This window comes from Channa argus, chromosome 13 (assembly GCF_033026475.1).
Source record: "Channa argus isolate prfri chromosome 13, Channa argus male v1.0, whole genome shotgun sequence".
NCBI classification, from domain to species: Eukaryota; Metazoa; Chordata; class Actinopteri; order Anabantiformes; family Channidae; genus Channa; species Channa argus.
Window position 1 is genome coordinate 6557002 of NC_090209.1, and position 22170 is coordinate 6579171.

Below are 22170 nucleotides of genomic sequence, written 5' to 3' on the forward strand. Positions count from 1 at the left end.
TCTTATTGCTGTCTAAGTAGGGTATAATATGTTACAGGCAAAAGGAGTTGCAACAATGCCCCCGTTATAGGAATTTCATTGAGCCAAGTTTATTTAGCCTACATGATGTCATTCTTACAGCATGCATGAAAAGAGTCATCTGTCCCTGCAATTGTTCCTCCTGTCGTTACTAACTGTAAAATAATCACCTCTTTGTGTGATTTCAATTTGATAGACAGGAGCCACCATCTAAAGTCCTTGTTCAATTTAAAATTCAATGCAAAATACACAGCTAAGTTAAGATCAAACGAATAAACTAAATAAATCTATTAAACTGTAATAAACTGAAAACCCCCACATATAGCTCCACGCCCTAATATTTTTAAGTTAAAGAAATAAAAGGTAATGATGATGTATTAAGGTTCATAGTTTGTGAAGTAATGCTTGCTGGAGTGTTTGCCTTTGCTTCTTATTTAATTTGCCCAGGGGTGGCCAAAGTTTTATATACACATTTGTCCATCAAGCACTAATAACTAACATAACAACTAAATTGTGTATTTTTGTGTAACTGATCCTCTAGTCATATTATTTGGTCCTAGGCAATTTGATAACTGATACATTTAGTAAAAATCTGCACCCCTGAAGTACTGTGCAGACCAGTTCCCCATGCTCTATCTTGTGGTGCTGGTCTTGGTCTGAACTCTAGTTTTAAGATCTACAATTTTTTTGTTTATATAAATGACATCAACACACCTGCGTGTCAATATATTTAAAAATCAACTGATCATTTATTGTATAAAATAGCCATTGTTACTACCACAACCCCAAGTAAACATACTGGACTCGCTCTTTGTTTGACTGGTGAATCTTGGTCTTTTTTGATTAATAACAAATTTTAATAATAACTGACTTATTAGAAAATGTTTTTTAAAAGTCATCAATTGTTTTCAGCTCTGGTCACTTTTTGGGTGTAATAACCCAATAGGAGTTAATATTGGACAAAAACAGATCTCTGGGGTCCCCGAAAGTTACTCTAGCGACGTTTGGGACTGAAACTGACTGAAACTCTTTTTAATGATCATAATGTTGATAATTTTTGATTACAAATATTTTGGTTTTAAAGTCAGCAGGGGTCCTCAGTAAGTCATTCAGGAGTCCCGGAGGCACAACAATACTCCTCATGAGGTTGTTTTGTTCAAAGGGAAACACACTAAATGTAAATGTAAAAGCTAAATTAGAAAACTTAAATGTAAGATATTGTTAGGTTCTATAATTTAACACAAGTGCAACAAACATCCTCATTCTGCTTCACAAACAGATGATGACGTCTTTGAGTGGATGCGCGCGCGTCTTGGCAACGGAAGTGGAGTTAGCTGCAGCCGATAACTTCCTCCACCGAAGCTAAACACTAAAAGCAAGTTTTACAGTGCCTTGAAATGTCGGCTTGCTGTGTGTCTGGCTGTAAAAATCGCCACTCCTCAACCAGCAAACTCAAGTTTTATAGAATACCTTCTGGATTCCGGCCTTTTCAGGCGAACCGCAGGCGTTTATGGCTACAAGCGATCCAACAAGTGAACGGCAGCACCGAGGAGCTCAAAGGAAACGCTCGTATTTGTGGCGCTCATTTCATATCGGGTACCAGGACCAGTCCCAGTTTCTTTTACAACACAGTACCGCGGCTGGTTTTCTGTCTTCATGGGCTATAAGTAAACTAACTCTAAAGTTGGCTGAACACGTTTTTTGTGCTTGTTTGTGTTTTCGCAGGGGAGGCGTCTATGGACCACGACAGTCCCGACTTTGTGCCTTCTGTGTTTGCATGCAATAAACCGAGCGCGAGCCCCAAGAAAAAAAACAAAAGGTAAATGAACCTTTTTAAATATAAACTAATTGTTGGCAAATTAGATAAAGCTGAATTACAGTCACCTTTACTTAATCAAGGTCAACTCTGAAAGAAGCACTCGGGTAGAAACGACCAAATTCTCTGTTATTGGCAGAATCGTAATTTCAGGACAGTGCTGAAATAATATTATACAGTTAGATTATTAATAACGCATTAATATACGTTCACTATAAAGATAAAGGTAATTTCTTTTTCTTAATACTCAGCATCTTTATTACAGTTAAAACGTTCTGACTATTCCTACTCCACTGGAAAGTAGATATGTGTGACACATTTACTGTTTTTTGAAATCAATTTTTTTTTTAAATGTTTCACAAAGGTATTACAGACGTAGAAGAAGGCGCCGCCATAAAGCTAAGGTGGAAACAGGAGGAAAAACCCCACCTAGACCTGATGCTTCTGTCGACCTCCAGGCATCTGTTTTGATGGAAAGTGAAAGTGAACTTAAAGAAGAAATACAGACTCCATCAGACCCATCAGATCCAAAGGTAACAACTGCTTCTTGTGTGTGTGTTTGTGTGTTTGATTTATGGTTTTAGAGAACATGTTGATGTCATATATCCTCTGGGGGGTGAGGGGATGACAGTGGAAGTAGGAGTTACTACTTCAGAGCACTTCTTCTGTTGTGGAATCAAATAAAATTAAATTTATAAAGCTCAATTCCCAAATCATAAATTTGCCTTAGCAGGCTTTACAATGTGTGCAACAGCACATTCTGATTCTCTTTCTGTGTGAAAGGGAACAATGTTTTTCTCTTAAGCAACTGTTTCTGCTATCTATTTTATTGTTATTGTGTGCTTTTTCTTTTGTAAACAGAAGGGTTAACAATTTTGTGTCCTTTCTTCGTGTGCGTGTTGGTTTCTAGGCCAGAGAACCATTGGCACAAGAGGCTGAGAGAACGTCAACCCCACCGGCAGACACTCCAAAACTAAACAAAATGAGCCCTGTGGTTCTCTTAAAGCCCATCGTTTCACCATCAGGGGGATTTCAGTGTGAGGTGTGCAATCAGAAAGTCGCCAGTGTGTTACTACTAGTAAAACACAAACAGATGCACAAAGAAGAAAAAATGTCATTTATCTGTGAAATTTGCAGAAAGTGCTTCACAAGTCAGGCTGACTTCATTGAGCACCAGCGTGACCACACGGATCAGCCCTCCTTTTCATGCAACATGTGTGATCGATCTTTCTTTACAAATCATAACCTCAAACGTCATAAACTACTGCATGTCAAAGACGGTAGGAAATGTCCCATGTGTGGAGTGATATTCTGTCGACGCCATAACCACATTGTATTTCATCCAAAGGTTGAGCCTGGAACTGATTCTGAAGAAGATTCCTCCATAGTTGAGCAACCAAATGTAGATGGTAACTTGATTTCAGAAACCAGTCTGCTGGGGGAGGGTTCCCCAAAACCTGAACCCGAGACCAATCTGACACCACCTTCAGCCACACACACAAAAACCTTCTCAGAAATCCCTGTACCAAAGTTGCTAAAACCTTTGACTTTACATCATCCGCCTCCACCAGTACCCAGATACCCAAGAACCCCAGGTACCTCCTCTCAGTTTAAGACACCTTTGCCCGGTTCCCCTTCAGCAGTCATTCTGCCCGCTCCCCCTCAACATCTAGAACTCCCAGGCTCGCTAAAGATTTTTTCTCCACAGTTTCTCACCTCAGCATTACTTGAGGTTAAAAGAAATTATGAATATATTCTAAGTAAGCCAGGAAAAGGTAAGAAGGAACTTGTGAAAGAGGAACCATGCGAGCTGCCACTGATTTCTCAAGAGGATCACAGGGTCAAACAAGTGAAAGAAAGAACTGCTTATGACCTTGAAATTACGCTCTGATATCTGTCTATAGAAAAAACGTTCAAAGGTAGGTATTAGAGCTTAACGTTTTAAGCTAATATGTATTTGCTAGATAGAACATACATTCTCATGTAATTTGGACTCATTCAGAAGTACTTTTGAGCACATTGATTTTTTTTTTTTTTTTAATGCAGGTGACTGAACTTGTCATGCTGCTACTTTTTATTAAATGAGAGGCCTCTGATCGACATGCTGTAATTTCTTAATGGCTGGGAGAGCTGTTTTTCCACTACAGTTTTGTAAATAATGCTGTTTGTTGTGTAGTGTATATCCGCCCTTTGGGGGCATTTGGGCTGGAGACCATATTATATACTTGTACTGTACAGTCTGTGAGCACTGTGCTATGTAGAGGAGTGAACATTATCCTGCAGTATACCTGATAATAATTAGAGCTGGATTCAATTTCACCAGGAACCACATTTTCTATTGCACGTATTTGCACAGAATTTACTTTTTTACTTGCCTAAATATTGCAATTTAGGCATTCGGACTATGCATGTTTTTTGTTGTTGTTGTTTGCTAAATAAATCTGGAAGTGGCTGGTGCCACCATTCATTTATTTTTTTCCCCCTGTAACAACGAGCTGACACTACTTCCCTGCCTGCCTGTTGCAGTTTTGTGGCAGACACTAACCCCTGACAATACAAAAGGAGACAGGTCAAACACATTGGGTTATATTCACAATGCTATGCATATATTTCAATGTATCAAAGTTTTACAAACCAGTTACCGTGTCAGTTTGCTAATAATGTATGTAATTTTAAATCATGTTTCTATCAGCTTGATGATGATTGGATTGATGATAATTATATGACAGTATTTTATTTTATCATGATTGTTGTTTTCTACTGAATGTTTACTAATACCTATAGGATTGGACCCTTGACTGACATTAAAGTTGGAAGTAAATAAAATTAGAAGTCGTGTATTTTTCCTGCTCCGTGTGCTAAATAGGTTAAATATAGCATAGCTAACTAAATAGTTGCACTGAATTTGAGGAAACCTAAACATGACTCTAATTAAATTGCTTTTGTAGACATACTAATACCATAATTCGGTTTTATGTTGTATCCATATCAGGCTGACCTTGAAATGGGCAAAGGAAAAAAGTGAAATAAATCAACTGTGCAATGCATGTACACTGAAATATTGTTTGTACATAACAATGTTTTCAGAAAAATTATTACTTTATTTAATTTTTCTTTGTGTTTTCATTGTATTTCTTGTTTTAAGAAATTTGAGTGGGAAGTAATTTCAATATTTATCTATACAGCTTTTACATACTAGGCTATTACACTAATAAATAACGTAATCCTTTTAGTCAAACAAGAGTCACATTACTAAGTGACAGTATGCTTTATGCGTATTAATGCTTTTCTGCAGGTTTACGGCTTAAATAACTTTATCATTAAACATGAATAAAACTTTATTCTTGAATTTGCATTTGTGGTTGAGAATTAAAAAAATAGGTTAAATAGTTAGTTATATAGCTTTTATTTATCTGCAAACTCTGTGTATATTTCTGCAATCAGAAAATATATATATATATATATATATATATATATATATATATATATATATATATATATATATATATATATATATATATATATATATATATATATATATATATATATATATGTTAGGTTATATAGAGTATACTGTCACATCTCTCAGCCAGATGAGAGATCACGTTCTTCCGTCCATCTGCAAGCTGTACACATCCAATTGGTCGGAAGGCACTGGTAACAATGCGCGCTCTTTTGGATTGGTCGTTTGGTCTGCCACTTAAAGCCAACGAGCGCAATGATTGGCTAATGTCTCCTGATCTAAGCATCGGACTGGTTGAGATGTCTGCGGTGGCTGCATAGATGACAAGCAAGTGGTGCTGATGCTGTGACAATGGGAGTCATCCAGATAAGCATCATCTGGACAGAGTGTGCTTAAAATATAGCGGCAGCACACGACTCAACGGAGTGTAACGGCACGGAAAAGCAGCTGGGCAGAAACACGGGGAGGAAGCTGCAGCTGCTGCACTGACACGGTAAGTTTTGCCCCGGAAAACCAACTGACATGCCCGGGGCGTCCAATTAGCTGGTGCTGAGTGGGGGCTGGGGAGCAGATCTCATGTACGATGGTAGCAAGATTGTTAATCCCATTGGCCAGGTGAAGCAATTTCATTTACCAGCTTTCCCGAAAAAAAAAGATGCTTTGCATAGCGCTGAAGATACTGTAAACTGCTATAACAGCAATTATGGGGCAGCTGTGTGTCAACTCGTCCCCTTGGTCGACTGCATTGCGGAGATAGCGTGTCTTGCAGAAAATAGCATATGTTTAATAATATTTTTCCAACTGCTCTGTAGATTTAGGGCAACACAGAGGTTACTGGATGTTACTGTTGTTATACTTTCTCACATTCTGAGACTTCACTCGGTTTTTACAGGAATGTATCATTCCTATGGATCAAATTGGACGCATTTATTATTTTTATTATTAATACATGTTAAAAAAAAACAATTTTAACTACAATATTATTGCATCGTTATTGAAACACTGACAGCTGTAGCGTGCTTTTGCACCGATTTGTAGTGGGTTTTCTGGCTTGCTGGGATATTAAGTTTGAAGAGGTGTGCAAGTATGTTGTGCTTAGGCTTTAGGTTTTTTGTTACTTAAATGATGCCTTCACTGATACAGAACTAACTTTTTTTGGTTCTAGTTTGCAAAAAACTTCCCTATGATTTAAAAATATCTTTCTTCTACTTGCTAAAAAATGCCTCCTGATGGCATCACTTGGAGGAACTTTCACTTCAGATAATGTCATCTCGTTCTTTGTACTGTGGAGATGGTAATTATGGTCAACCTTCTTTTCCAAAACTCCTCTTAATCATGAAAAACCCTCTGGTTGTTGTCTTCTGAAGGAGTTTTTTTTAGCTAGCAGAAGAGAAATATTATAGTATAGTGAAGTCACAGGAAAGTTTAAAAGTATTAATGTAGATTTAAACCCTAAATTAGAGCCATAGAAAGCAACTTAAAAATTGGTGAAGTTGCCCTTTAACAGTGTATCCTTCCCTCTACTTTGTTAAACTAGGGATGGGAGCATTCAGCCGGCAGAAGTTTTTCCAGGAGCTTGCTCATGGCTGCCTTCTGCCCACAGCTCAGCAGGGCCTGGAGCAGGTATGGCAGCTGCTGCTCATCTGCCTGCTGTGTCGGCTTCTCTGGATGTTAGGTAAGAGTCTGTTTACTCTGCACCCAGTCAGACGCCTCACTTGACCTGGACCATCAGTGCCATCCTATATCTTTTTGTCTTTTTTTTTGCTATGTCAGGCCTCCCCTCTTATGTAAAACACCTGGGCACAGTGGCCGGAGGTTTCTACACCCTTTACCTTTTCTTTGAGCTTCACATGATCTGGGTGGTCCTTCTCAGCCTTCTTTGCTACCTCTTCCTCTTCCTGTGCCGCCACTCTACCATCCGAGGCACCTTCCTCTCCATCACTGTGCTCATCTACCTGCTGCTGGGGTAAGAGTGTTCTCCTCTGATGGCTGAGAAGCTCAGCAACATAAAGTGCGTTATTTAAATTAATCTTTTAAAGCTAGTGTTTTGTACGTTTAAATAGCGTTAAAATTTACATCCAAACTGAAAATGTTTTTATCTAATCTCATCAGAGAATTGCACATGATGGACACGACCAACTGGCACAAGATGAGAGGTACGCCAGGAATCTTTTGTGAATGAAGCAATATTTGACACCGTACCCCAAAATTACATGATCCATAAATGTCTTATTCTAGGCTTATCGAATTTATGTATTCAGCTCCAAAAACGTTTCTTTTTTTTGGAATGTAGGGAGTGTTTAAATGCTGGTGCTATCATTCAGGTTCACAGATGGTGGTTGCCATGAAAGCCATCTCTCTGGCCTTCGATTTGGACAGAGGTGTTGTGACCAGTGTACCTTCCCCCATTGAGTTCATGGGCTATATTTACTTTGTGGGCACAGTCATCTTTGGTCCTTGGATCAGCTTCAACAGTTACAAAGATGCTTTGGAGGGACGTAAGCTGGTAAGACATACAGTATCTCTTAAGCATGGAAGAGGAAGGTGGGGGTGAGAATGATTTCAAAGATTTATTCTGGAGTCTGGATGGCAACTGTTTTAAGTCTTTGGCTCCTTGTTTTTCCAGAGCTTTGCGTGGCTTTTAAAAGTGTCTGTTAGCTGGGTGAAGAGCCAGGTCTGTCTTGTTATTTCCAACTGTGTGGCACCATACCTCTTCCCTTATTTCATACCTGTCTATGGAGACAAGCTGCTACGAAGGTGAGTGGAACATGAATGTTTAAACAGATCGAGGTGGTTGTTTGTTCCCAGTCTTAGAGTCTGAGTCATTTATGAACTAATTCTCTCTTTGTTTACAGCAAAAAAAGGAGGAAGATTAGGTAAATAAACATGCACATCAGATACATCCTTTCCTTATACTTTGTACCGTTTCTTTCCCCTGCATGCATGTATCCACATCATTCCCCTCTCTGTGCAGCCACATGTGTGCCAGGGCACCCAGTCTTACCCTCTCACTTACCACAACTGTTTCACCATCTTGATTTCATGGTGAGACGTAGACCATCACATGGCAAGTCAATAAAACAATTGTATGAATTTACTGTATTACTAAAACTAACCGCTGTGACTTTTCTCTATGTTCTGATGCTTCTCAGGGGCGCACCCGCAAAGTATGTCTTTTAGTTTTGTGTAACAATGAATTCATTAAGTTGAATCTTACCTGACTTTAGAATGTAACATCCGTCTGTCTCTTCCTCCTTTACACAAGGTGGTTGCTGGCATATGAGAACACAATGTCTTTTCACTTCAGCAATTATTTTGTTGGTTATTTGAGTGAGACTACAGCTAGTTTAGCTGGAGCAGGCTTCACCGAGGAGAAAGAAAACCTCAAATGGTCAGAACCTAATGCACATTATTATCATAAAGTGTATTTTCTCGTGATTCACATTATTATACTGGCCTTCACCTTTTCTACTTTTGTTTTGTAGGGATATCACCGTATCCAAGCCTCTGGATATTGAGTTTCCACGGTCAATGGTTGAGGTGGTAACATCCTGGAATTTGCCCATGTCTCGCTTTCTGCACACCTGTGAGTTATAATATTAACCGTGATAGTGGGTGCTGTTTTTTTCTTTTCATTGTCACCATGAATAGAATGATAATGGCTTGTTTAAACAGTGTAATGTAAGCTGACACTGTCATTTTCCAGATGTTTTTAAGAGTGCACTCAAATTTGGGACATTCTCTGCCATTATGGTGACGTATACGGCCAGTGCACTTTTGCATGTGAGTACTGTGTTAGATGAACACTTACCCAAACAATTACACATTGTACTCTAAATGTTTTGTGAAAGAGTGGATTGTTCTTATTCGAATTTTTGCATCTGGTAGGGTTTAAGTTTTCATCTGGGTGCAGTGTTGATATCTCTGGGGTTTATCACATACATCGAGCATGGTAAGTATCTGCCAAGTGTTGAATATATTTCACATTACGACCTTTCTGTTAACGATGGTGCCTGGATTTGCAGGTTTATCACACCCAATATTACCCACTGTTCATATTAACTGCTGGTCTTGTAGAACAGCTTTCATGGTTGGAATGAATGTCCTCTCCAGGCTTTATTGTAATGCTTTGGTTTGTTTCAGTGTTGCGGAAAAGGCTTGCAACGTTCTTTAATGCCTGTGTACTGTCAAGAAAGTGTCAGCCAAACTGTAATCACCAGAACAAAAAGGTAATATGTGCTTTTCTCTTCTTGCGTCAGAGAGTGTTTTCATTCTTCTCATCGAATGCTCAAGAAGAAAGCAAATATGTTTTTTGTTTTTTTCATTTTATTCATTTTTATTTTAACTACTGTTTAATCAGTGTCTCTTTCGGGATTTTTTTTTTTTGTTTTGTTTTTTTATTTCTTAATGCATGTTTAATTAATAGTTTGTGCATCAGATGTAGAATTTTGAGCTCCAACCACAGGACTAGCATTTTTAGTTCTTTACACACTGGAATTTACACTTCCAATTAAATTCTTTGTGCAAATGGGCCACTGCACTGGCATTACTGACATGTCCTTTCAATGCAGGAGATTCTCAACAAAGTCTACTTACTACATAGACTTAGTTGCTTATAATAAGCAACACAATGTGACCACAGTAACATTAAATGCAAGAATTAATCTAACCAGTTTACCTAATGTATGTAAGTGCTCTGGACCATAGGTCATATTACTAGGAAAATCAATGAAAACACACCTAATGCATTTAAAATAAAGCACCCCCCACTGGTCTGTCTTGCCTTGTCAATTGATGTTCTGTGGGAGTTTACTGGCAAGACGCCTTGGAAATACTTTATGTAATATTTGTTAAACAAAAAGGGGGCAGTATGGAGAGGGGTGAAATGACTTATACAAATGACTTATACATTAAAACTAAATATGTGGTAATATTCATTACTAATAGTTCAACAATCTTCAGTTTCGTAGCAGGTGTTTGATCGCAAGCAGATTGGAAGCATAGGTTTGTGGAACACTGAAAAACAAACTCACATTTTACAATGAAAAATAGGTACAAAGGTGTCAGAAATATTATATACGATTTTTTCTTTTGGTCTTACACGGTGCTTTGTCTCTCCCTTGGCAGGAGCTATGGGTGTATATGATTAACATAGCATTCAGTGCTTTGGCAATACTCCACTTGACTTACCTGGGCTCTGTGTTCAACTCCAGTGTGGACTACATGGAGGAGGACGAGGTACAGTACTGTCAGATAAGAGCATATTGAGACATAAAACAGAATATCAAATGAAGGAAACTGACAAAAAAGCATTTAAAAAATAATACAACAAATAAGAAATTAGGTGAAATACATTCACAGGCTATTAAATACATTTCAAAATGTACATTGATAAATGAGCTGTATTCATCTGCAGACATGTGACTAGTTATGTCTAAAACTGTGACTTGTTGAGTCATCCTGAAATTAGAGGTCACAACATGATTAGAAAAGTGTAGGCGACTACATTTCTGCAGCCTGTGCTCCTAAAGTGGACAGAACACTGTGTGAATGAATGTAACACTTTACTGCAGTATTTATGATTCAAACCAGAGAAGCATGCTGCTGTGTCATTTTTGTGTTTAATTAGTGAGTGTTGTAAATATATCTGTGTAGTAATATGAAATCTGTATTGAGTATTCTCTCGTAAACATGCATTTCTTATGCACTTTCTTACGTACAGTATTATTACGCACATGTCATAATGAGCTCACATTATACATATTGCCCCCTATAGGATAATATCACCCATCATACCATACAGAAGTGGTCAGAGCTAAGCTGGACAAGCCACTGGGTCATGTTTGGATGCTGGATACTGTACCGCCTCCTTCTGTAATAACAAGAGACAGAAAAAGGGCGAAGGAACCAATAATGAGAAATGTAAGGCTGGTTCTCCACTTCTCTTCTGTGAGTTTATCCTTCATCAGACAGAAGAGATCAGTATCCACATGTACACAACAAAAAACCAACACACGGTGTTCAGGTTGCAATGCACGGTGGCTGGGGGATTTGTAATTTCAACCTGCTGGAGACTAGTTTTGATATCCATGAAATGACAGCCTGCTCCTCCCCGCTTTTCTCGTTATCACATCCTTTTTATCTGAGCCGCAGTTGTCAAGCCCTCATGTTGTGACAGCAGTTACAGATGTCTCACTGTGAGTCACAATCAATACCTGTCAGTATGGTGGAGATCGGCTGCTCTTTTCTGTGGACACACGATAGAGCCCGTTATCTGGGCAACAGATGTACTCCTGATGTGGTTTACAATCTTATTTCTAGGTTTAAAAGACAAATCCTGTAATATTTCTATCAATTTTTAAAGTAATCAAATTCCATTAAAGAAAGACTAAGACTAATCAGTATACTTTTTTTTTTATTAGAGTAGGAGTTTTATGTTACCCCATCAGGAAAAAGTACAGTTGATAAGAACTGATTTCAGTGGTGGATTAATACAGCGTACATGTACATACATTCGGTGCCATAGGAAGTCTGTACAGCACCACCGACTGAAATAAATAGTACCCACTGTGGTGTTCATTGCAATAAAGGAACATTTTACAACATTTCCCACTGCAACAATGTCTATGACAGATGAATAAGCTTTATCAGGAGACAACACTGTTAGTCAAATCTGTTTTATTGTTTTAGGCTGCTCGTGGGATTTTCTATCAATATTAGAAATATAGAATATCACGAAATGTGTCCATCAACGGGGCTTCAGCACGAATAAGACAACAGTAAGTTTACTTTTGAATGATAAGAGCACATGTTGTGCTCACAAGGCACCAAATGTATTTGTTGCAGATAATAATTTTCCCAAATTATTTTAGATGATGACAAGTAATCACTTTTTTGAGGTGCAGTTTCCTAATAGTGTTTGAATTGAATTTGTTGTTATTTTAATTAATAATTGTTTCTTTTAAATTGTATTCCTTGCCTTTGCTCGGAGAAGGTCCCGTTATTGTCGATGAACCTTTTAAACAGTGTTCAGTATTGGAAATAAAAGTTTAGAATCAGGGTATTTCTCACATTACTGTAAAAATTGTTTAAACTTCTCCTCTAATTTCATATTATCCATTCATGATTAAATTATACAGTAGACTATATTAAATATTTATCCTTAATTACAAATTTTTATTACACGGCTGCTTTAAATGATGCATTTATGTAATTAATGAAAGGATATGAGTGTCTATTTCAGATTGTGATCACATTCTGTCTTTATCTTTGTTAAATATAGAACGTTAAAGGATTTGCTTCTTGACTAAGATGTAGTGTTTTAGATTAGAGCCCGAATGTTAGTTCATGCCTGAGCGCTCCACACGTCTCAATCGATATTTATTGTTACTTTTTCCCTGTAAATGTGAAGTCTCTGATACACCTGTGATATTTTTATAAAATTTTACATGAAACCTGGACTGCTGTCTTTGTTTACTTGACTGTGGAAATCACAGTCAAAAATACACAGTATTCCGAACAGAAATTACATGTGCACAGACTGCTGTAAGAAATAGCCGTTTATTTGAAAACCATTATTTACAAGAACAATTTATGGACTGTTAGACAGTCAACCATGCTATGAGGATGAGTTAGGGAAGGATTGCCAATGGGTGGCTGCTTGTTTCACTGCTCAAAGAAATGGTCTGGTTTAACCAGACCATTTCTGAGCATTCAGTTAGCCAAAGGGGACGTAAGAAGGTTTGGGAGGGGGGTAACAAAGATGGAACAACAGATTGTGATGGATGGAGATCAGGTTCACTTTCTGCCTTTGTGAGAGGTGAGCAGAATTTGTATTGAAAGGCCACACAACATCCCACTCTGCAGGCTCAGGGGGGGAAGTGTGGAGGGAGGGGAGGAGCACTCATCCCCGACTATCCCGAGGACCCCCCATGTTTACGACGGCAGGACCCTAGCAGTGTCTCCAAGGCCATCTTTACAAATGCTTGGAAGTTACTGCTTCTCTCCCTTCGGCTGTCCTGCGAGGGGATGAAACACAGACAGATACCTTCACTGTGGACACAGCAACCGCAGCACCGGCTTTTCAAACTGTGCTAGATGTGGGGGGGTTGTTGCCCTGTTTCAAACCACCAAAGATCTACACCAAAACTGGAGATACTTTAAAATTCAAAATGATTTGGTCTGTGCGCAGATGTTTTTCAGGGGCTTGAAATAATATTTTAGAAAAAGTGACAAAATATCAATTGCTATAAATGCTTACCTCCTTGCTTCTTGTTATCGTCTCCTTTCGGATCACCTTTCTTCGGCTGCTCTTTAGGACTCTGAGGTTGCTTTCAAATAAAGCACATATGAAGAAAGTGAAGCAACACAAACTTGCAAATTTAGAGAAGGAAGTTGTGATTTGGAAAATTATAATGATTTTCTACCTTGGTGGTTGACTTCTTGTCCGACTTATTACCTGAAGAGTGGAAAGAGTCAGATGTATGTAACACTTAGAAACCAGATCACTTTTGCTAAGTATTATTAGTGATCAAATTTTGATGTGGCGTTCACCATACAGCCTTTGTGAAGTTCAGATTAATTCGAATATTTTTTTAACAGTGCTCACCTTTCGTTCCTGGCATTTTGGCTGCGCTCCAGAGTGTGTACTGTATTTTTGAGAATGCAGTGCTTAATGTGGTGTTCGACTCTGTCATTTATGGCCCATGGTGGTGAATGGCTCTGCCAGTGGGGCCCCTTCGAGAAAGAGAGCTATGAACAAGCAAAGAGCCCCGTCAGCTGAGCAGCGTGGCCCACAGCTCTGCAGGTCTTTGCTGAGCCAGGCGAAACCTCAGAGCTGACTTTGTAATACTGCCATTGTGAACCAACTGGAACAGTTGGTCCACCTATTGTCTGTGACAAGAGAACATTTTCATCATGTTACTGGATGGTGATGGTTATCTTTTTTTTTTTAACTAGGTCACACTTTTTCACACTGGATAAAGGATAACATTTTGTCATTCAAAATCTAAATGAAAGATTCCAGTTCTCAATTATTACAACGCTAAATCACATTTCAGAATTGTCTGTAAGCACAGTAAGAAGATAATGATGGCATCATTAGGTCATTCATTGTGTACATTTGCATACTTTGCATTTTTACTTGTGTGAATCATACAGGCTATGGTGTGTCATTGTTCTTAGGTTCGGCTCAGGAAGAATCTAAAAGAAGATAAATAAAAGCAGAAGTAATTTCACATTTAAGGAAACATATTATTGTTCAAAGCCAGGAGTATCTCTTGTCTATCGTTGTGCATATCCTAATCCCACTGTGGCTGGTTAATCATATTGTATAATACAATAGACATAAACGCTGTGAATCAACGGGTTCATGCAGCTCTGCATCAGTTAAGTGGGCTGGAGTCACTGGGTCACGTGACTTGGCAGAAAAAAACAGCGATGGAGAAAAGCTGAGGAAGGTGAGCTGTTTTTTTTTTTTACACGATTTCTTGGTGTTTTTAACGGCATTAACGAAATGGACGCATTTCACGCATCATAAATTTGCTAACTAATGCACTACCGAAATATGTCGAAGAATGAAACGAAAATTGATTTTAATCAGGAGACATAGCATATGATGCTGTGGCTAACATGCTAATTGCTAGTCAGCTAACGTCATGTAGCGTTAGCTTTGCGACGTTCGCTGCCAAGACGGCTCCCCTTCCATTGATGCTGCTCGACGTCTGCATGAAAAAGGATGCCCACACCATTAAGTTTTTAGACTATTTATGACTATTTCATTTTACCTCGGTGATTAATATGTGATGACAAACTCGGCGGTGGATGGGAGTGGGAGTTCACTATGAATGTAGCTAACACTCATGTTAGCTAAACTGAAATGGCATAAAGTGCAGAAATGCAAACGTTATTGGTGAAACGTGCCAAAATGTGAGCTGGATGTTGTGTATTTTAACAGGGCTCTGCCCTGACAGTGGCTTCCTCTTTACCCAGAGTGCTTGTGGAATGGCAGCAGTTTGGCAGCAGGTTTTGGCAGTGGACGCAAGGTGAGATTGGCTCAGCCACGCACACTTTTATTAGTTTTAACTGAATGTATTCAGATGGGCTTTTGCTTATTGATCACTTTGAGTTATTGTGTGTGTTGTGTCACTTGTTTCTCTTCCCAGGTACAATGCTTACCGCACGCCTACGTTCCCACAGTTCCGAACTCAGTACATCCGCCGCCGCAGCCAGCTGCTCAGAGAGAACGCGAAGTGTGGCTTTGAGCCAGGTCTGCGCAGGCAGTACCTGAGGCTGCGCAGTCAGCTGCTGGCCCTGCGCTACGGGCCCCTGTCTGAGCAGAGCAGCTTCAGGGCCAGCAGTGTGCGCAGCTCCCGCACCACACTGGACCGCATGGAGGTCAGCCCAAATAAACAGAAAGGGCAGAAAAATCAGAAGAGGAAGAATAGGGGGGGTGGTGTTTGTACTAATTTGGAAAATATCTGGGATTTGGGACACAAATGGAGAATACAAAATATAAGAGCCATCGAAGTAGCTAGACTTTATTGATTACCAGCTCAACTAAACAACATTGTGTTTACCCATGCATATTAAGCTGAGCAGCTTGGTTGAAATGGCTGGGACTGTCCGTGTATATGAGCTGTATCTTTAACTTAAAATTGGATGGTAGTGTTAATAAGTTTTCAAAATGTGTTCATGGTCATTTCAAAACTATTTGTTGCAAAAACATTTGTCTTGCACTCACTTCTACAAGGTTCGGTCTCCACTTTTTTCCCCCCCTCTCTATTCTCCTCTCGGACAGGACTTTGAGGAGGACCCCCGTGCCCAAGGGGCTCGAGGTCACCGCCGGTCTGTCAGCAGAGGCTCCTACCAGCTACAGGCTCAGATGAACAGAGCCGTCTATGATGAGAGGTACTAAGAAAAACTCATGAAGATTTTGAGTCCGATCAAATCCAAGATCTAGTCTCATCACCTTGAGCAGCTGGATTCTCTTTGATTTATTTTGCCTGTGTGTTATTTTATTTTGTTAGATTTACTGCCTGTAATTCTGGTTTGGTTGCACTGACTAGTGAGACTAGTCAATACTCCCCCATTGAGTATTCAGCTGTAGACAATGTGAAATGTGATGGTTTGATAATATACTTAGGTGGTGGTTTTATATCTGGCTGCAGGCCTCCGGGCAGTTTAGTGCCCACCTCAGTGGCGGAGGCCAGTCGTGCCATGGCAGGGGACACCACTTTAAGTGAAAATTATGCTTTTGCTGGCATGCATCACATATTTGACCAACATGTAGACTCTGCTGGTAAGTAATTTAATTTTAATTTGTAAAAAAAAAAATGAAGCTTAATATAAATTAAATTAACAATAACTTTACACTTACCTTTCTTCCCTTGTTAATTTAGTTCCACGGCTGCAGTTTGCAAACGATGACAAGCACCTCCTTGCATGCTGCTCGTTGGACGGCACACTGTCCATCATGACGTTGTCCCCTCCTCCTGCCAGTGTAAAGGTGACTCTGAGAGGTCACGCAGGCCCTGTCACAGACTTTGCTTGGTCTCTCAGCAATGACATCATAGTGTCTACATCACTGGATGGGACTCTGCGTATCTGGAACACAGAGGATGGCCGGTGCATCCGAGAGGTCAGAGACCCAGAATCCAGCGAGTTGCTCTGCTGCACTTTCCAGCCCATGAACAACAATCTTACAGTGGTGAGTCCCATTTGACAAGTGTGTCATCTTTATATTATCTTGTACTGATTCTATAGGAATACAAATATCCAAAAGCATAGAAAGACCCTTTTTGAAAAATCATATAGAAAGACAGGGTGACGTGGAAGCAGAATTTCTGCACTGGGTAGACATTTCTAACAACAAATCCAGCCTTGGAATGGAAGCTTCATAAAAAGGATGTCATGTAACTTTCTTGGTGTATTAACATAAGTATTCAAGGTTTTTGTAAAAACAATCTCATAGTTTTATTTATCTTAACGTTCCACCATATCCCATGAGCCTGGGGCATTTATGGGCTAAACGTCACAGTTAATCAAAAATGGATGGGCACATTAGGAGCGAGTAGAATGGCTGCAACAAGTTCAGACATGTCAGCAGTAACAGCAGAACAGAGCAGAACATTTTAAGGACATTGTAGCTTGAAAGCTGGAGTAATGACTTTGTGACGAAATGACAGCGTATCCCTGTCCAGGTAGCTCTTTGTGTATTTTTTATTTTATTAAAACATGATTTATTCCTAATTTCTTACACGTTTATTATCATATATGTGAAAGAAAAGATTACCAGACCTGTAATTGTTTACATCTGTCTATGTTCACCTCATCATTTGTATTAATATATCTGCAGGTTTTGACACTTGAAGGGCTCTGGAGGCCCAGATAGCTATAGTAATAAATGTCTACTTGTGGACCCCTCATGCTCTCTCTTTTGTCCTTTGTGCTTCTCTCTCTTTTTTCCTCACTCACCTTCTTTATTTGTTTTCCTGTCAATTAAGGAGACACGCTTAAGCACTTAGCTAGGCAACCTGTGCGAACCCGAATATTAATCACTCCATTTTTTGCCATGCATTTATACATAAACATACAAAAGAAACATCGCCTCATTAACTTAAAAGATTATTATTTTGCATCGCTACTTTACTTTACTGACCTCAGTAGCTACATGGGGTGACAATCCTCCTTCCTTTTTTGATGCGCCAGTCTATCAGGCACATGTAGAAATTCAGGACAGAGTTGCACCCATTTAGTCATAAGTTTGTAGCTCTTTGAAGTTGGCAAGCCAAATGTTCAGGAACGAGTGTGATGTGTCTATACAAGCAAAATAAAAATTTGCTCTTGCATTTTTCTACATGACACATCAGATAAAAACACTGTGATCAGTTGATGATTAATGAAGAACAGATGTTTGTTTTGATGGCATAAATGTACTAAAGTAATGTATAAATGAGATCGCTTTGCAGTAATTTAGTTGTCAGGGGTAATTTTAGTTCTACACTTAGAAGTTTAAACTTTTTTAGATTAAATATTAAGCTCTGATTTTTACTTTGTGTCCACAAGTGGTCGATCTTTTTGTAGTCCTAAGGCAGCGTGAACAAGAAAGACTTTTATTGTGCCATTTGTGTGAAAATGGAAATGTTTGTGTCTAATGATAAATGCACTGCTAAGACCAGTGTGAACACCTTTTAAAGTTAGGCATTGCTTAAAACTGAACAAATAGTTTTGCCATTTTTCATCAAATTAATTCTTCATCTCACATCCAATTTTATTCAAAACGTTTTATTTGTGTGTTTGAGGTGTATTGACAAGATGGCATGCAGGGGAAAAAACCTCCCATTGGTTTCCTTTTATCCCATTTCCATTAACAGCATGCATATTTACACTGTGGGGACATTGATTAAAGTTTCTGAATTCAATGTCAGCCTTTGTAGCCAAAACAAAAGTTGTAAATGTCTTGGATAATTTCTATTTAACTCTGCTTTTTCAAAGACTTAAATTGATGAACAGAATATAAAATGAAAGCAGAGTGGTGAACAACAGTGTCCATTTATGCCTCGTTAAATGGAACATGAGGGAAATGCATATTTGTTTTTTAACTGACGGTGCCAAGAGTATTTAATATAAGAGGAAGGCAAGTTTCAAATTGGTATAGGGAACTTTAAGTGGTCTGTCTGTCTACAGGAGCAGCCCTGCAGTGGTCTGAAGAGGACGTGATGGTTGATTATTTATTTGTTTATTTATTTTTGATTACTCAGTGTCTGTGTTGTCCTTGGTCTATAAATCAGAACATGCATAAGAAGTATAATCTGAAGTTTTCACTTGTCTAACTGTGAAAGCCAAACCAATACAACCATTTCCCTGTTAGTTGCTCTTTGCTGCACTGGAAATAATGAAGGCCTCACTCCCTGCTCTGTGTTCCAGGTGGGAAACGGCAAGCACCACCTACAGGTGGTGAACATCTCCACTGGGAAGAAGGTTAAGGGGGGGTCCAGTAAGCTGACAGGTCGCGTGCTGTCTCTTTCCTTTGATGCTCCGGGTAGGATCCTTTGGGCTGGTGATGACAGGGGAAGCATCTTCTCTTTCCTCTTTGACATGGCCACAGGTACTCTCCCTACATTTCCGTTCATCCACTGAGTAGTGTTTGTAGTTGGGAGAGAAAGTGGCTTATGTGTTTCTGCCGGTCTCTGCTCTTTCTGCCTCAACCTGCAGGGAAGCTGACCAAAGCCAAGCGTCTGGTTGTGAGTGAAGGCAGCTCCATCTGCAGCATATCTGCTCGGTCCTGGATTAGCCGAGAGGCCAGAGACCCCTCCCTGCTGGTCAACGCCTGTGTCAATAAGCTGCTGTTGTACAGGTCAGACTGTGAGGGCGGTCGCTGTTTATTAATAGGCAGTTTTGTTTGTGCTCTGCAGTGATAGAATTTAAAGCTATATCATCTTCTTTGGCATAGCATGTATGTATTTACCCTCTAATGTTGAATTTGATCAGGGTGGTGGACAATGAGGGCACACTACAGCTGAAGAGAAGCTTCCCTATCCAGCATGGTTCCCATCTTGTTCACAGCATCTTCTGCCCCCTCATGTCTTTCAGACAGGGTGCCTGTGTGGGTAAGATGTCTTTCTGTGTTCCTGCTGTGATATTTGAAAATTAGACTACAGTTCATTACTCCCTGCAAAGTGTTCAATTTTCAAGATGGATTTAGTTTAAAATAACCAAACAAATTTGAATCTTCTTGGCAACCATGTAACCTACCATGTTTTTAGCTTGTACAGTAGCAGAGCTTTGCTCACCTTTTATTACTCCTTAACAATCAAATTACCTTGGTGTTAAAGGCTCATCGGTGTTTAAATTATCAGGTTTACATTTCCAATTAACATGTTCTCACCTATAAAAATACCCATGTGAATCCTAAGTTAAGAATGTGTTGTGATTTATTGCTAGAGCCAAAAGGACATGAACTGACAATCAATGTCACCTGGGAGGTACCAGCAGTACCTCCAAATGTGTTCTGATAGAGATTATGCAAGATTTATTTTTTATTTATGGTTGTCACAGGAAAATTTGTCATCCATCATTAATTTTTGAAGGTATTTTATTAGAAGTTTTTCTAAAGCCCCTGTGCTTTTGATTCCCCTCTGACAGTGACTGGCAGTGAGGATGGCTGTGTCTACTTCTTTGACGTTGAACGCAACACCAAGGCGATAGTTAACAAGCTGCAGGGTCACGGGGGACCAGTGCTGGATGTCAGCTTTAACTGTGACGAGAGTTTACTGGCATCTGCCGATTCCACTGGCATGGTCATCATTTGGAGGCGGGAGCAGAAGTGACTAATCCACCTTTAAAATGCTTCCATCTACTGCATTTAAAAGACCTGCCGCTCTGTAACCGTCCAATAACAAGTCTGTAGTTTTGTCACTGGAATGTAACAGGCTGCATTAAACGTTTAATGTAATGATACTCAAGTGCAATCAGATAGAACACCGTACTCTGTAGGTGTTAGGGATGTCTTAAAAATTCAGCGGTGTGGGCTGTGTGTGTATGTGTGTGTGTGTGTGTGTATGTGTGGTTCGGTATTTCTACGGCCGCAGCTGAGAAATTGCTTTTCAACAAAGAAAAAAAAAAAAGCACTACTCCCATGCACGTGTCATGGCTTGACTGAATTGATGTGAACAGGACACAACGTAATCTTCCTGCGAAAGCAACACTGCATCACACTTACAGTCTCGCTGGCATAGCTCTAGTTCACTATTTACGTAACTGTTAATTCAAGCGGTGTAATCAAGTGTAATAAAATTGCCTTTCTTTCAATTCTGCAATCGCCTGTTTGCATTTAAAACTGTGCATGACATTTAATTCAGAATTAGTTGGGATATCAATTTGATTATAACAAAAATATGTACAAATATGTTTTTAAGTATGTTTGTACTTATTTATGTGTGTGTGTGTGTTCAGTTCATGCTGGTTGCACATTCATATAATTTATTTAATGCTCATACAGAATAAACTACAGTAACTGACATTTGGCTTTGTTGGCTTTGGCCTTTTTTCATAAAATATATTTGAAGCAACAGAATTTAAATACAGAAACACTGTCAGAAGAGCTAATAATGTGGCAGGTTGGTCAAACCTACAATGTAAGAGAGTATTAGTCACTGTGTGGGACTTAGAGATACGCACAATGTTCCCAACATTTATGGCCATAAAATTTTATTCAGACTTTTGTGGTCCTGGGAGGATCAGCCTATAGTTGGGACAATCCCCTGATATTTCAGCAGTGGCACTGACAGTTTTGGTTTTGAGTTAAATATCTTAATGGATGAAATACTATATAGTTAACTACTGATATTCAAGGTGCATAGAGAATAAATCCAAAATCCCCCGAGTACCATCATCAGACCTAAATTTAATTTGTCCAATACTTTGGTCTGTGATGATGACTTTCCCACCATCCTCAATGTACTTCATATTAAATAATAATAAGAAACCTCACAGGTCATGCCGAACTAAAAAGTTAAACCTGGTTACGATTATATTCACTACACATAAACCTGTTACCAGAATTTAGCTTTAGACACTGTTGCCAGTATTGCGAAACCTCTCTCTCAAAGGAGCCCCCGACATATTCCTGGTTTGTGTATCCTGTTGATACATGTGAGTGTTGCATAAACCTGTTAAACAGTTTCTCGCATTTAAATATATTTCTTTATATCAAATGTCAAAAGGTCTCACATTAGCATCATATGTTTTTAGTCATATGCATCATAACTGATTTGTTTCACCATTACCATGATGCAGTTAATTGCAAATAAACTGTCAACAATAACAACAAGGTACCATCAGTTGTTCCTTTTTTAGCACGATACCTTAAAGT

The 22170-nt window shown here is 39.1% G+C and overlaps 3 protein-coding genes and 1 long non-coding RNA gene across 8 annotated transcripts; 3 read left to right on the top strand and 1 right to left on the bottom strand.

Moving 5' to 3' along the window:
* Window positions 1-1317: 1317 nt before the first annotated feature.
* Window positions 1318-4252, top strand: LOC137140171 (zinc finger protein 271-like). Its single transcript, XM_067528338.1, has 4 exons — window positions 1318-1614; window positions 1744-1837; window positions 2199-2367; window positions 2745-4252. Exons 1-4 carry the CDS (start codon window positions 1416-1418, stop codon window positions 3723-3725), a joined length of 1443 nt encoding a protein of 480 aa, XP_067384439.1. The 5' UTR covers window positions 1318-1415; the 3' UTR covers window positions 3726-4252.
* A 1325-nt stretch (window positions 4253-5577) lies between these two features.
* Window positions 5578-12751, top strand: LOC137140236 (protein-serine O-palmitoleoyltransferase porcupine-like). 3 transcript variants are annotated; one of them, XR_010916433.1, is made up of 16 exons: window positions 5581-5790; window positions 6835-6972; window positions 7071-7263; window positions 7410-7453; window positions 7622-7803; window positions 7924-8054; window positions 8153-8173; window positions 8450-8464; window positions 8563-8688; window positions 8783-8883; window positions 9004-9080; window positions 9186-9249; window positions 9441-9526; window positions 10260-10301; window positions 10425-10535; window positions 11074-11100. XR_010916433.1 is itself a non-coding variant. In XM_067528466.1 (15 exons), exons 2-15 carry the CDS (start codon window positions 6837-6839, stop codon window positions 11173-11175), a joined length of 1389 nt encoding a protein of 462 aa, XP_067384567.1. In that variant the 5' UTR covers window positions 5582-5790; window positions 6835-6836; the 3' UTR covers window positions 11176-12751. The 3 variants fall into 3 exon arrangements, 1 of the variants encoding a protein (XP_067384567.1); XM_067528466.1 differs by lacking the exon at window positions 10260-10301 and having other exon boundaries at window positions 5582-5790; window positions 11074-12751; XR_010916432.1 differs by lacking the exon at window positions 11074-11100 and having other exon boundaries at window positions 5578-5790; window positions 9441-10301; window positions 10425-10531.
* Window positions 12752-12858: 107 nt separating this feature from the next.
* LOC137139081 (uncharacterized) lies at window positions 12859-16811 on the bottom strand. Of its 2 annotated transcripts, XR_010916268.1 has the most exons (6): window positions 16675-16811; window positions 14427-14498; window positions 13906-14189; window positions 13724-13755; window positions 13558-13627; window positions 12859-13315 (listed from the first exon to the last, which is right to left on the bottom strand). It is a non-coding gene; the product is annotated as an uncharacterized lncRNA (long non-coding RNA). The 2 variants fall into 2 exon arrangements; XR_010916267.1 differs by having other exon boundaries at window positions 13906-14498.
* On the top strand, window positions 14624-21318 carry wdr13 (WD repeat domain 13). 2 transcript variants are annotated; one of them, XM_067525813.1, is made up of 10 exons: window positions 14624-14755; window positions 15253-15340; window positions 15461-15692; window positions 16096-16205; window positions 16466-16596; window positions 16697-17004; window positions 19224-19404; window positions 19512-19653; window positions 19788-19906; window positions 20442-21318. In XM_067525813.1, the coding sequence occupies exons 2-10, from the start codon at window positions 15300-15302 to the stop codon at window positions 20624-20626; spliced, it is 1449 nt and encodes a 482-aa protein (XP_067381914.1). In that variant the 5' UTR covers window positions 14624-14755; window positions 15253-15299; the 3' UTR covers window positions 20627-21318. The 2 variants fall into 2 exon arrangements, with proteins under 2 accessions (XP_067381914.1, XP_067381915.1); XM_067525814.1 differs by having other exon boundaries at window positions 14701-14755; window positions 15288-15340.
* The last annotated feature ends 852 nt before the right edge of the window (window positions 21319-22170 follow it).

What these genes read in the sequence shown, in the direction of transcription:
- LOC137140171 (XM_067528338.1), top strand. Translation starts at nt 1,416, where the DNA reads ATGTCGGCTTGCTGTGTGTCTGGCTGTAAAAATCGCCACTCCTCAACC. An exon ending in TGGCGCTCATTTCATATCGG is followed by an intron (nt 1,615 to 1,743) that starts GTACCAGGACCA and finishes GTGTTTTCGCAG; the next exon opens with GGGAGGCGTCTATGGACCAC. An exon ending in CCCAAGAAAAAAAACAAAAG is followed by an intron (nt 1,838 to 2,198) that starts GTAAATGAACCT and finishes TGTTTCACAAAG; the next exon opens with GTATTACAGACGTAGAAGAA.
- LOC137140236 (XM_067528466.1), top strand. Translation starts at nt 6,837, where the DNA reads ATGGGAGCATTCAGCCGGCAGAAGTTTTTCCAGGAGCTTGCTCATGGC. An exon ending in CGGCCAGTGCACTTTTGCAT is followed by an intron (nt 9,081 to 9,185) that starts GTGAGTACTGTG and finishes TGCATCTGGTAG; the next exon opens with GGTTTAAGTTTTCATCTGGG. An exon ending in TATCACATACATCGAGCATG is followed by an intron (nt 9,250 to 9,440) that starts GTAAGTATCTGC and finishes GGTTTGTTTCAG; the next exon opens with TGTTGCGGAAAAGGCTTGCA.
- wdr13 (XM_067525813.1), top strand. Translation starts at nt 15,300, where the DNA reads ATGGCAGCAGTTTGGCAGCAGGTTTTGGCAGTGGACGCAAG. An exon ending in CCAACATGTAGACTCTGCTG is followed by an intron (nt 16,597 to 16,696) that starts GTAAGTAATTTA and finishes TTGTTAATTTAG; the next exon opens with TTCCACGGCTGCAGTTTGCA. An exon ending in AATAAGCTGCTGTTGTACAG is followed by an intron (nt 19,654 to 19,787) that starts GTCAGACTGTGA and finishes GAATTTGATCAG; the next exon opens with GGTGGTGGACAATGAGGGCA.